At 40.0% G+C, this 14,987-nt stretch overlaps 1 protein-coding gene across 1 annotated transcript in view; it reads left to right on the top strand.

Moving 5' to 3' along the window:
* Positions 1-7,358, top strand: part of LOC142370128 (cadherin-18) — a 100,725-nt gene extending 93,367 nt beyond the window's left edge. Inside the window, exon 12 of the mRNA XM_075452573.1 lies at positions 6,566-7,358. Within this exon, the coding sequence (XP_075308688.1) occupies positions 6,566-7,071 (506 nt within the window). The 3' untranslated portion in view covers positions 7,072-7,358. The remainder of the gene's footprint in view (positions 1-6,565) is intronic.
* The last annotated feature ends 7,629 nt before the right edge of the window (positions 7,359-14,987 follow it).

A 14,987-nucleotide genomic window follows, 5' to 3' on the forward strand; every position in this document is an offset into this window, starting at 1 on the left:
TTTATGTGATTGATTTATTTTCAGGTGATATGCATTTCAGTAATTATGAAAAGTGCTGCTTGAATGGATGAATGTCTTACATTTAAACTGTGCATAGTTATGGTTAAGGTAAAATAAGACAAAACTGAAAAGTCAAAATGTGGAATAGCTGTATTACTCCTGAAATCACATAGAAACCACCGGGAAATCAAACATTTGGTTAAAGCAGTCAACAAGACTGTGAAATGAGAAGAGCAGAAATTAACTGTAAAAGAATTTCTAAACATTTTACTGAGAGTTACAAGGGGGTCATTATACTCCAGTGCCTCAATATTGCAAAACTGCAACCTTCCCAATGCACATTATATCAAGTGCCCAAAAAAATTCTGTTCATCTTATTTATTGAATACGTGCCTCCTGGTCTCATCTTTTCCATTTTATTGATATGACACAGAAATCAATCTCAGTAAAACATTTTGAAAGATGTCTTAATTCCTAAAAAAACATATGAAAGAGAGAGGAACGAGGAGACGAGTTTCGGATGCACAATGTATCCTTTCTGGAGGTCTTTCCAGCATCCATGACATATAAAGGGGGCATGACAAGATAATTCCACACTGTAAATTGATTTGCTCTGAAGCAGAATTGTCTCATTTTGTCAAATGCCTGTCGCCTTGCCTCCTCTCTTCATGTGTCTCTTCTCATCTCCTCAACTTGCCTTTCTGGTGGTAGCTACTAGGGTACGAGTGATAAGGAGATGGCCAGGGCAAAGAATGCTGAGAAACAACTATTGCTAAGTATTATCGATATGTTAAAGTATCGATCTAGATTTTTCAAATGTTTTATGGACAGATGAAATGTGGATTGTGGTTTAACAGGTGGATGTCTGAACCACTTCCAGTCAGGCTGCAGTAGGGTGGAGGAGGGATAGTATCATGTGCTTCTGTCATTGAGGATGACGTAGTTGGACCTCTTCAGGTTAAAAATGGACTAAAGATTCTCAAACGTCCTTCCAGTTTCTGGAAGATACTTTGTGCTAAGAAATCAGTACAGAAAGACGACATAGTATTCACAAAGCTGCTCTTTTACATTTCACGTTTAAAGGATGTGTTATGCATCGTGAATAGAAAATACCATCAGAAACATCTTGTTCAATCTTTTGCTGGTAAGATTGCAGTCACAGCAACTGGAGAACATGTCTTGAGTCATTGAAAGTGTATCCCTTGTTACCATGGCAACACGTCTTTGCAGTGACAGCAAATTATTAAATATAAACATACAAATACGATCACTTCACTTGTATTTACAGGTTAGGTTTGATGAATGGTCGTGCAAGCCGTCTGAAAAATGACATAAATTGAAGGTAAAAGATCCCACAAACTCGTTGAAATTAAAACTGACAACTCTGAGAGGTGTTTCGGTTTCCTCCTCTGCAAACATCAACTCCTTTTTTTTACCTTTTCTTGAGGAAGGTTGACTTGTGTTGCAGTTCGTATTCACACGTTGCGAGTTCAGTGGCTCACATCCTGGTTACCAGACATAGGTTCAACCCAACATATATGGGGTTTTGTCCGGGGCGCGAGACAAGAGAAAAAAAACAGATTTCAATCCACTGATTTTCTAGCAAATTAGCACAAAGAGTCAGAACACTTTTTTGAGTTAGAAAAAAAAATTAAACATTATTTGCATTATTGTTTATGATGAAGTAATGTGTGATGAAAATGAACTGATCCTCAGACCTCATTAGGAAAAAGTGAGTCATGCTGGTGATGCTCATTGGTTGACAAACATTTGTCACAGCATCAGTGTCACCAACTCAGACATGCTTCATATTTTCAATTCTCCCTTCTCTTTGCTTGTCACTGTGAGTTGCTTATGCCTGATTGTTTTCCGTTCGTCTGATTAATGTCCGTGCTTTACCTCTGTGCCCTCTAATAAACCACCTTAATTAAGTTTGCAGCAAACCAGAGAGGAATACAAACTATGTCTGGCTGGCTTGGTGGATAATGGCTTGGACACATAACTTATATGATATTTATAAGCAGTTTCAATTTCTAATACTCATTTTGTTTAAAAGAAAATTGTACAGTATAACAGTACTAATTGGTTTCAGTGGGGAAATGTATTAATAATAGAAACATAATCATCGGATCTGTATTTTTTTTTTAACCTGCAGTTTCCCCCTAAATTTGAAGAAACTAATCCAACTATGTCCACAGAACAAAAACAGGATTGTAACATTTATTCATAGTATTTTATCTTTCTCACTTCACTATCAGTGATTACAGTGCAAACTGAAAAATAACTTTAATCCAGTTAGACTGATGTTCGCAAGGACTCCGGAAACTTGAAGAATGTCAAGAAGCGCTGCACTGCATTGATATTTCATTTTAATTTTTAGTTTTAATTCCATTCATTTTGTATTTCTTTGAGTTAATGGTCTGAACCTCCAGGTGTTAAAGGCTAGGTGTCTATCCACCTTACAAAAACGGACCCAAGAGCTAGAATAGAGTTTATTTACAAGTGTTGGGTGTTGAAAGACGAAGGGATGATCAGGGTAGACGTGGTACTCTGAGTGAGGAGGGAAATAATTAGTGAGGTTCCGAATAAGGAATTTGTCCAGACAATGAGTAGGCTTTTCCTTCCTTGATCCAAGAGGGAATACAAAGTGGAGGGGAGGGTGCTGGCTGTGGTGCAGCGGTGCGGAGTCTTAGGTGGGGTGAGCAGGCAGGTACATGAAACAGCCTGGCGGGAGTAGGGTAACCATAGATGCCAGTCTGGGCATAGAAATCCAAGGCTTGGAGAGTGGACGAAGGAAACGGGACTGAAGGGAACAAGGAGCCAGGGTCAGAGCTAGGAGTTGAACTTGCAATACAACACAGGAGTCGGCCAAATTACCACTAGAGTAGTGAGACAATCTGGCCAAGACTGGTTGTTCCTGCAGCTCCTAAAAGAGTGTCCTGAGCCCAGTCCCACCTAAGAGTCAGAAACAACAGCAAAACAACACAGCCAAGTGTGATCGTGACACTTACAGTATCGTCCATAAGCAGGGTGTGGAAGCAGCATGAATTTGGCTTCTCTAATGATCTCTACATTTCTGTAGACTTGTTAAATGCTCCCTTAAATAAAAGAGGTAAGATAAGCAGGAATGGGATTCAAACCCTGGTTCGGGTAGGGGGTAATGAAAATATAGACGGTGCCAGAGGTGGAGGCAGGATAAGACACACTAGCAGATTCAGCAGACAAACTCACCTAAACAGTCCCACTATCACCAAAAATACCAGCAAAAACAAAGCCATACAACTCACTCAAAGCCAACTCACTCAAAATGGCCGCCTGGTTTCAAAAGGCTCACATGGGCCAAACCCTCCACTTAAATATGCTGAATTTCTTCTTTGCTTCTTCCAAGAGTCTGTTTACCCTAAGTGCTGCCCCTGCTGGGCCCCCAGCTGCTATTGCTTCTTCTAATCCAAATCCACTGACTGGATTTTACTGCTTCATCTGACAGTTCTTTCACTATTTTCCTCACATTCTGTCCACTTAAACCCAGCTCCCTCAACAATGAGACAACAGACTTTGCAACAAATCCTCTACATCCTACTTCCACTGGACATATCCTAACTTTCCATCCTCTCTGCTCTGCTTCTGCCCCCAACTCCACATATCTAAGCTTTTTCCTTTCATATGCTTCTACTAGTAATTCCTCCCAAGGAACAGTCAGCTCTATGAAATAGACTCTCATTCTACTCCTAGACCACAAGACTATATCAGGCCTTAGATTTGTAGAGGCTATCTCCTTGGGAACAACAAGCTTATCTCCTAAATCTACCTGCATCTCCCAATCACAAGCATCCTCTAAGCTGCCTTGCCATTTTTTCTACAACAGATAATGGAATCTCATACACAGACAGTGGCCACATCAACCTAGGAAACAATCCAAACTGCAGACACCACAGCTTCAACTTTCCTGGAAGCTCTGATTTATCTATTCTGTCCAGTCCCTCAGCAACATATTTCCAAAACTGCACTGCCGGCTCTCCATCGTTCATGTCTGCCTGGTACCACCTGCCTAAACTCTTTACTGCCTTTTCCCTAATTATCGGAAGGCTTTCTTCATCTATTACAAACTTTCTATCACTTAATTTCCCTCTACTTATTGAGATACTTCTAGACTTAGTAGGTTTGATTTTCATCCCAGCCCACTTTAGATTTTTATTAAGTCTCTCAAGTATTCAAGTACTGTCATGAGTCTTAGGGTAAAGTCAAGCAGTTTGTTTTCAGTCAAAACTATGATGGAAAAGTTTTCTTTGCTATTTTGCTTTTAATAAATCGATCAGTGCTTGTGGCCTTGCAAGTAATTCAATTTGGAGAGTTCCATTATCTAAAAATTTTAAAAAGTTATATACAGGCCTCGCAGTTACGAGATAAAGACATAAAGTAACAGATACAAGAGTATAAATTCAGACTATGACTAATCATTTTATTATACTAGGCTCCAAGCATAACTGTAGGCACTAAGATGCTCTTATGTCTGTTTGTACCAGGGTCTTGATTATTAGCTGGGCTGGTGCTTGTAAAATAAAATTTTACTTTAGAAGGCAAATTTAATCATACGTCTGAAATTTAATCAAATGCCAACACAGTGTAGTTTACAATAGTATTAAACAAAAATTCATCATGGTAAGAATTAGTCTCTTAGTTTCCACGATGAAAGGGCAGAGATATCTGATGGGGCAGCATAGCAGTGTGCTTGATGAAGTGTTGTTTAGCCAACTTTTTTGCATGTAATCCTGATAGCCTTTCGATTTTATACCTCCAGTGTATCAGTGCTGTGACAGTTTTAACAAAAGAGACTTCTTCTGACTCTTATCCTGGTAGCTCACTGGCAGGTCAATTTTACTGGGATTACAACCAGAAAGGAGGAATTTTATGGTTCTGATTTTTAGCTCTGACAAAACCCTGAAGCACTTTTTTGACCCACTTACTCGGTCTGAAAAAAAATTATTCTCTCTCGTCTTTTTTGCCTTTACGTTACAAAACTAAGGAAAATATGTTAGATGAACCAAATGAATCATTACGTCCTTGAAGTTAGGAGAGCTGAATCCTACAACTTCTCTTTATCTAACACAACCCCCTTCTAGTCTCGCACCTCCTAATAACTATAAGATGTCTCATACTGAGAGTGCTCTGATGTAGTCATGTTTTTTTCTTTATTTCACTTTACAAAGAAAGGCTTTTCATCAGTTGGACTTCCCTTTGTTTCTTTCAACTTTTGTTTTCGATTTTTTTTTTCTTTGTTCCGTTTGCATGCACACATTACCGTTCTACTGTGAGGCAACAATTCCTCTGCAGACACACTGATCCATCTCATTCAACCCTGCTAATGTAACATAATGAACCCCTTATAGATAACCACTGCTGCAAAAATGATCCCTTTTCACTGGTGCTTTTTTTACTGAATTAATATTAGTTTGAAAATGTTTCCGACAGGTCATTATTAACTCAAAGAAGCACATATCATATTAGTAGTTTGAACGGCACATTTCCACTAGCTTGGCACGGCTCGCTTTGGTTGTGTTTCCATTACAACCGAGTATCACTTCGTGCCTCCTCGACGTGGGCGGGGTCGTCGTAACACGGCTGCGCGAAACCTCCGTGACGTCATTTACACGTTGCCGAGCAACGTACAAATCCGGACCTCCTCGACCGACCATGGAGTGGATTTCCTCTGCGAAGCCATCTCGTAGCAGTAAAAAATTGAAGCAGTAAAATTTGGAGTCTTGTCTTGAGTCTTGTATTTATATACATTCTAGTCGGTCGTCGCACGGTTATGACGCTTCCAGTGACGACACTCATCGGCCAATCAGTGGAAGGCAGTCGGCTGACGTCACGTTTTAGTAACGCTTCGGCTCGCTTGGAACCAGGGCTGAGGTGATACCAAAAATCTACCCGGTTGCAGGTACGGCGTGCTAGTGGAAACAAGCAATAGCGAGCCGAGCCGAAGCGAGCTAGTGAAAACGCGCCATAATATTACATGACTACATGAATCTTCTAACAGATGGAAAAGTTTTTTCACTTTGGGAGCTACTGATCAGACTCTATAAATAATTGTTGTATTGGACACACCTTCCTACGCTTTCTTCTTACATGATGTGTTGCATTGTGCAGGATGTCAATTTACTCCTGAGTTGATAGCAGTGAATGCATTGTGATCATCTCAACAGCATTCAAAGAATCATCAGGCCTTAATGCTAACATGTGCACATTATTGACATAGAACTACAACGCTTGACTGGTTTTAGTGTCCAGATAGAAAATACGATAAAAATCCTCACAAAATTGACCTGCGTTCATTGGATTTGCTGTTTGGCAATCAAAACATGTTTATCTGTCAGGCTGTGAATTAAGAAGCGCAAACAGACACGGAGATTGGCATTTCCACAAAAAAAATAGGAAGAACTGCAGCCAGTTGAAGTCATTTTTCAGAATTGTACCACTGATTGTTAGAAAAAGGCTTTAGTTTTCTTATTTTGGGTCATTGATCACACCTTTTTCAAAAGAAAAAAAATGTTCTTCTGTCTTGCAGCTATCGTGGTTCTCTTCATTACATTGAGGCGGAGCAAGAAAGAGCCCCTCATAATCTCTGAAGAGGACGTTCGAGAGAATGTGGTGACCTATGATGACGAGGGTGGAGGCGAGGAGGACACAGAGGCCTTCGACATCATCGCTCTTCGTAACCCAGCAGCCGCAGAGGAGCTCAAGTTCCGACGGGACATTCGCCCAGAGGCAAGGAATCGTTGCGGCCTGCCCCATGGCCGTAGGAGCCCATGTGTGGAGCTGGACGAGGTAGACGTGCATGAATTCATCAAGCAGAGACTGATGGAGGCCGATATGGACACTAGCGTGCCACCCTACGACTCCCTCCAGACCTATGCTTTCGAGGGCCAGGGTTCATCTACAGGATCCATCAGTCCATTAGACTCTGTTGCTGCACAGTCGGAGCAGGAATATAACTATCTGGAGGACTGGGGACCCGAGTTCCAGAAACTAGCAGAACTCTATGAAGAGGCAGAGTCAGATGTGACGACCTAGCCTGTGAGTTCACTCCTGTTCCAACCAAACTTGTTTGAAACCCGTTTTTCAGATTTTCAGTGAATGATATGAAAACACATGTGCTTTTAAACAGTTTCAGTGGTTTTCAACTTTTACTGTTGAACAAAGAAGACTGCTTTTTGTTTTCCATTTTGTCATGTCGGATCATGGATCAATCATCTGGAGGTATCAGATTTTAAGATGGAAGAACAGAAATATTGGGAAAAAGGAAAATGATATTTTCCTTGGTGTATATTTTTTAATGCTCAATAAAGTCCTGAAATCCATTTGAGTGGATGTGTGAACAATTTGTCCATTTGTCTTCTTCCTCTAAGAATGGGATGTAGAGCACAGCAAGCCGTTATCATGGTGGGAGGCATCACCAAACGCCTTCATGATTCCCTATGCAGAGGATGAATCTGAAGAAACCATATGCTCAACAATAAAACCTCCAGTCAAATGAGCTTACAATATATAATTCATCTTTATCTCATGTGGTCTTAAGCCATTATGTAAATCATAAAATAAGCAGCAGGTGAGGCAATCTCAAGTGTGACAAGGAGAGAAAGTCAAATTCAACAGAATAGACATGGGGGGGGACTCTACTACTTTTCTCACTGTCTTTAAATTGTAATGTTTTATTTATCAGAACATCATCTAAAATCAGTTGGTCCTAAACAAGTTGTAAAATTAGTTATGCAAAAGATATTTGCTAAATACAATGTAACCCCGGTTAGATTTGTAGCACTCAGAAATACCGGTTTCCTTGAATGCATTGTAGTTTCCCTTATCCTAGTTTTCTCGTCTGGTAATTGAATTTCTGGAGCTTGTCCTGAACGCATCACCTGCATCTCTCGGTGTGGGTGAAGGTGTGAGACGGAGAAAAAAAACAGGAGGGAAAGAAAGGCAGAAAGACTCCATGCTGCCGTGAAGCACGCTGTTCTCCAGTTAGCACACATATAGAGTTTTCCATGAACATTGGTGAGAGAGCAGCTGTTAGTGCTGAACCACAAACGAGTACCTACCTCGAAGGCGTCGGAGTCGGTCGTAGGAGAGGCTCCGTCGGTGTGTTTTCCCGAACTTTTAGAACTATTCTGGTGATAGCTTAGCCCAATTAGCACTATCATTAAATTCAATGCGTTAAAAAAAATAAATAATAACCAGTCAGAATAGTTGGTAAATGTTGTTTAATGATGCTTGAGATGTGTTTTCATAGTACTGTGACGACGTGACGGTTTATATTGATTGTTATCATGAGTGTTTAGTATTTATTTTTTCCTCCCGGGCTGCTAATTCAGCCGCGGCTAAACGGCTATGCGCAGCTCAAATCCAGTAGCAGTTGCTGTAACTCCAACTGCGAGTGATGCAGAGTAATGCCATTTAATGTATTTACCTTTAATGTGTTACAAAATGTTCATGTTTGAAGCTTACAATTCATATGTTTAAAGCTAGATCTATACACGCTAATTCAATTCATAACATATTTTCATTTCATCTGTTAAAAAAAGGGAAATTATGTAATTCATGTATGGGCTAACTAGTTGAAAAGCAAATTTGTTTTTTTATTTTAAAACTTAAGGACATTAGGGAAGAAGACATTTAAGAAGTGTGAAAGTCTAACGGTTCTGCATACTTGTGTGCTGCATACAGTTTTTTTTTGTTGAGGGTCTACATGATGAGATTAATTCAATTATAGCTATAGTTGGGTTATACTCCTTATTTGACCTTGGATATATGGTGGTGAATGAATCGAATCAGAGGCACAAATCATATCACACCCCGGAACGATAGGTGGCGCTGTACCCATTTCAACTATTGCTAATAGAGCCACTTCCGGTTGACCGCTTCACCACCAACAACAACAAACTCAGGCATTCGAGAATGATAGCAAACGAAGGGCAAGATGAAGCTGAGTCCCTCTACATTTCATTTGTGATGACCATGGTTATTGCACAAACGCGATGCACAACGGAGCATTCTCCATCGCATCGTTTGTTTCTATCCGACAGCGGCAACAACAGTAATATCGTCTCCTTTGACTTCCGGTTCACGATCCCTGGAAAAAATGTCGAGCATGCGCAGAACGCAAAATCCAATTCGCCACGTGCCTCACCCGTCTACAAGCACGTTTAGTGTGACTTTCAACCGAGTTATCTTAGGGTCTTAATCTGATCACGAGTAACCCAATCCGATCCAATTTCTTGTTAGATTAGCATACATGAATTAATAACTCAGTCTTATTGTTATTTAGCCCTTAATCCGATTTTTACAGTGCCATGTAACCCCACTGTGTGCCATATGAGGAACTGCCCCATCGTGGTCTAGGACTTCATTGCTGTTTGTGGATGCCTTCTGTGTGTCAGGACGTCGACATGTTTGCCGTATCAATTCTTGGACTTCTTCTCTTTAACTTGTATTTGCTCCCTTTGGGTCAGATATTGCAGAACTTTAACATCAATTATCACAGTTATGCAGACGATACACAACTTTATGTGTCTCTGTCACCGGACGACTGCAGCCCAGCAGACGTACTGTGTCAGTGTCTGGAGGAAGTAAACACCTGGATGAGAGAGAATTTTCTACAATTAAATGAAGACAAAACTGAGATCATTCTGTTTGGGAGCAAAGAGAAGAGGGTCAGCGTTGGTACATATCTTGAGACTCGGGACCTTATAATCACTGACCAAGTTGGTAACCTCGGAGTGTTGATAGACTCAGATCTGACTTTCAGCAGCCACATCAAAGCTGTCTCCAAGGCAGCTTTTTACCACCTCAGAAACATCAACAGAATTAAAGGTTTCCAGGAGAAACTCATCCATGCATTCATCACCAGCAGACTCCATTACTGTAATGCACTTTTAACTGGACTTCCCACAAAGAGCATTAAACATCTGCAGCTCATCCAGAACGCTGCTGCTAGAGTTTTAACCCGGACTAAGAGATCTGAACACATCACACCAGTTTTAAAATCTTTACACTGGCTTCCAGTCAGTCACAGAATAGATTTTAAAAGCCTGCTGATGGTTTACAAATCCCAGAATGGTTTAGGCCCAAAATACATCTGTGATATGTTCAGAGAATATAAACCCAGCAGAGCTCTTAGATCCAAGGACTCAGGTCAGCTAGTCCAGTCCAGAGTCCAGACTAAACATGGAGAAGCAGCATTTAGCTGTTATGCTGCAAACAAGTGGAACAAACTGCCAGTGGAGATTAAACTTTCACCAAATGTAGACATTTTTAAATCCAGGTTAAAAACATTTCTTTTCTCATGTGTCTGCATGAAATCTGCACGATATCTTTTAATTTATCTGGACTGTTGCTTGTTTTTAAATTCATTTAAATTATTTTATTTGTTTCTCTTTATATTATTTTATGTATTTTTAATGCTTCTTCCACTCCCTGCTGCAATGCTTTTATTTTATGCAAAGCACTTTGAATTGTTTTGTACATGAGATGTGCTATACAAATAAATTTGTTTTTTGATACCAGGAGGGTGGTAGGAACAAAAAACAAAAGGAAATCCACCCGAGAGCCCCCTTATTAATAATTGTGCTACTTTTCTCCACCTGAGACTAAGGTTGTTTTTTATTCTTGGGCCCAAGGTTAACAACCAGTGAACAGTGAAGTGGTACCACTTTTCTTATTGAATTAGAGCTGGTTATTGAAATATTTTATTTTCTTGTTTTAGATCCATTTTTGTTTTTTAAATTATTTTTGTGGTGTACTTGAGTTATTTATTTTACCTAAAGATGTTCTTACTTTAACAAAAAGGTAAATGGAACTAAACATGATATTTAATAAGATCAGTTTCTGTTTCATAAACTTGCGGTCCTTTGTCATGTATGGGTTGGAGGTCTTATCTACTCTCTTACAGAGCCTGCTACTGCCAATCTCCTTCCCAAACCTAGTAGGTCAGTGAGCGTTAATCTAAGTAAACCTGTGATAATTCTGATCTGAAAGGGCCTAGGTCTAAGATGTTTGATATAAGCCTAGATTCAGATATTGTAGATATTATACTTGGGGCCAGCAGTATAGATCTCTTTTATAAGAGAGAGCGACACACGTCCAGGTTACATCATCAGTTGAACAGCTTTTAGAACCCCCTTTAGCATCAGTAACTGTATGAGGTTATCAGTTTCTCGTTGTGGAAGGATTTTGGCCCACTCTTACATTGTTGCTTTAGTTTATGGAGGTTCACAGCATTGGTTTATGCACAGCTCTCTTGAGGTCCCACCACAGCATTTCAATCAGGTTGAGGTCTGCACATTGACTGTACCATTGCAACACTTTTATTATTTTCTTTTTTCAGTTAGTACGAGGTGTTTACTTTTCACCAAACGTGCTGCTGTGCGTTATAGCCTAACATCTCTACTTTGGTGTCGTCTGTCCAGAGAAGATTGCTCTAGAAGTCTTGGGGTTTGTTCAGAAGCAACTTTTAAACCTAAGCTGCGGTGCCATGCTCCTTAGTTTTCTCCTGCAACCTTTCCAAACAAGCCATATTTATTCAGTTTTTTCAAACTGTACTGTCATGAACTTTTAAATTTAACACGCTAACTAAGGCCTGTAGAGTCTGAGATGTAGGTCTTGGGCTTTGCAGTTTCTGAGCATTACACAGTCTGCTAAGGTTTGCCAACCTTTGTCTTGAATGTTTTTCACTTGGAAATGATCTTTTTCACTACAGAATGATGGAGTCCAAATAGTTTGCAAATGGTTTAAAAACCCTTCCCTAGCAACAATTGCTTGTCTAAGATGGTTGCTGATGTCCTTTCTTGTCATTGGCTTAACACACACACAGAGGCACTGCTTGCCAAATGGCGAGGCAAGCAAATGCTTGGGGGGCCCCCAGGGACTGACCAACTTAGAATCACTGCAGAGCAGTGACAATGAAGAGAGCTTGCTATGACAGTGGTTGGTTGCAGTGCCCTAAAGGGTCCCCACCTCTTGCTGTCGCAGCAAGTAGAGCCAGTGCGTCTTATGTAAACAAACAAGGGACATTGGATTTATTAAAATTTATTAAAAGAAAAAATGTGTCTGGCAGCGACAAAAGAAAGAAGAAAAAACGAGGAGAGCAAAAAAGATATCAAGACAGTGGCAAGTTGTGCAGGTAATACAGAAGCTAAGTTAGCTCAGAGCAGCTCAGTATGTCATGCTCCTGTTGAGTACCTGAGTGTCATGGTAAGGACACCGGCAAACAACTTGTTTACTCAGCTAGCAGGCTGAAAAAAAAAAAAAACAGCCTACTTGGACACTACTTTTTCTTTAGTTATCAAAATTAAAGCTGGTTCCAGCCAAGCTTTCTTCAAGCTAAGAATAGTCAGTTATAGAATTTATAGGCAAGGAATTTGGATAAAGTACTACTAAGGTGCATGGGTGGATGTAATTGTGTGTAATGCGCAAGTGGTGTGTATATTTCATTCTATTTTCCATATGTGTCGAGTAGGCTTTATGCTTCTGAAAACTGTTTTTCAGAAGCATAAAGCGTTACGTGTAATGCTGTAAATGTACTCCTGAAAACTCATAATGCAGACTTCAGCTCATAATATGATATTTCATATTTGAACGATGTTAAATCATAAGGTCCCTGTATAATAAAAGGAAAAATGTAAATAATGAAGATTTTCTTTTTGCACATGCCTTTTGGAAATTAAATTCATTGTCCCATTTTATTTTTTTACTTATTTATTTTTGTATCTTTCTTAATAAAAGAAAGTCCTGCATCCTCTGTAAAGAAAGCACATATGAGAAATCTCATACTCAAGTACTTTACAGTTAAATTTCTGTGATATTATTTGCTTTATCTTTTGCTCTGATTTCTGGAAAGTTAAACAGCTGTCACTGCTTATAAACCTCTCGTAAAAATTACTCTTCATCTCATCAGTGTATGACGAACACGGGAACGTAAAGTGCTTGAGGATTTACTGAAATTGTTTAACTTATCTCCTCCCACCCCTGACTCTTCTTTACTGTCAAGTTCTTGTTCAGTTGTTTCTTTTTTTTCCCACAGAAATGCTGACTATGGTCTTAAAGACAAAGGGAAGACCATGAATATTTTAGCCTGTAGACATCATGACTAACATTCTTCTGTCTCTGTGTTTTTCCTTGTTATCTTGCTCATTATTCCCCTCTGCTCGCAGAATGCCCGTTGGAGTGAAACAGGGAGACAGACCTAGACATTTCTCCAGCGTTTGTAAGAGGCCTGCAGCTGGCCCGTGGCAAAGGTCATACAAGTTAACTAAAGGCAAGCATAGAATTTCCTACAACTGATAATAAGTGGCCATTTTTCCTCCTCAGGTTATAAACTGTGTTTGATTTTAATCAAAACTATTTAATCATCAAGTGAAGACGGCAGATGTCAGCTCTCAGAATCTCTTCTCGTCTCTCTCCTCCTTTACTATCCCTCCATTTGGTCACAAAAGCAATGGGCCTCATGCAACAACCGTTCGTACGAACAGATCTGTTCTAAAGTCGTGTGTTCGAGCGATTTAAGAGAATTTGCGCATTCACCAATTTTTTTTCGTATTTTAAGTTTTCTTTCAGATACGAACAGAATTTACGAGTGATGCAGAGCTGTCGTAGGAGTTTTGTAAAATAGTCCTCTGTTATTCAAATCAAGTTTGGTTGACTAATGGATTGTATATTTAATTACTTTGAAGCAAACATAAATAAATATATACATTATACCCCATAATGATGCTGACATTATTCTGTTTGACTTAAATTATGCACTAATTGAAGGTTAATTTGACTCTGTATATAACAAGATCAATGGGAAGTGTAACCAGCGGTAGAATTGCTACTTTTGGATGACTTAGTGCGTCAGGCTCTTGGAAGAGAGCGTGTGCTCCGATACCCAGATATCCTTGCAGAGACAACGAATGGCTGACATCACGATTTAGATTGGCAAGGACTGTGCTGCTGCAAATATGCAGCTTGCTAGAGCCACAACTCCAGAGAAACACGCCGATCAAACCCAATTCCACCACACGTCCAGGTCCTCACCACCCTTGGATTTTTGATCACTGGAACCTTTCAGAGGGAGATTGGAGACAGATCGGGGGTGTCCCAGTCCTCTGTGAGTCGTGCGCTCCTCTTGGTCATCAAAGCTCTCATCAGTTTATCACCCATGGTGCATCAGATTCCCATACACCGCTGTCCAACAAGTACAAATTAAGAAGGACTTTCATGCCATGGCTGGACTGCCAAACATAATCGGAGCACTAGACTGCACACATATACGCATCGAAGCAGCTGTGCCGTTGTTGAGCGGACTGAGCTGAAGGCCAGGTGGGTGTGTCTCGATACAGCGGGGGGCAAACTGCTCAACACTCAACACTTCCTGGCACAGGAGAGAGAAAGCATAGCCTTATATGGAATTATTTTGGGCGTGGAGTATGCAAATTTTCTATCCTCATGCACGTGCACTTATATACGCACGGGTGGCATTCATCATTTACGCAGGTCGTTTACACACTTTTTCCGCAGCTTTTTGATGATTCCCAGGCTCCTAAAGGGTCAAGATTTATTTGTTATGGCAGCAAATACACCTGCACTTGCTTTGGAGGGCTGCGTTTATAACCATGCAAGAAATGGAAATAGTTGAGTCTTTTTCTGGAATACATATACTATAATGGCATGCATCTATGGAGCAGGTCAATAAACCAAACTAGTAACTAATTCTCTGCAAGGTGAAGTTTGAGGAATGTATTTATTGATCATGCAGGAGGTGTTTTACAAAAGGCTCAACATGACTTAGGATACACATATTTTTAGATTTACCCAATTAGGGCCACTGTGTTTGGTTCTGACCAGTCTGTTTTCAAAGATTTTTTTAAAACTATTTCTCATTTATTTATTTATTTGTTTGGTTAGTTCCTTATTAAAGCAAGGACAATAAGGGGTCCTAACAAAATCTTTGC

The sequence above is a fragment of the Odontesthes bonariensis genome, chromosome 20 (assembly GCF_027942865.1).
Source record: "Odontesthes bonariensis isolate fOdoBon6 chromosome 20, fOdoBon6.hap1, whole genome shotgun sequence".
NCBI lineage: Eukaryota > Metazoa > Chordata > Actinopteri > Atheriniformes > Atherinopsidae > Odontesthes > Odontesthes bonariensis.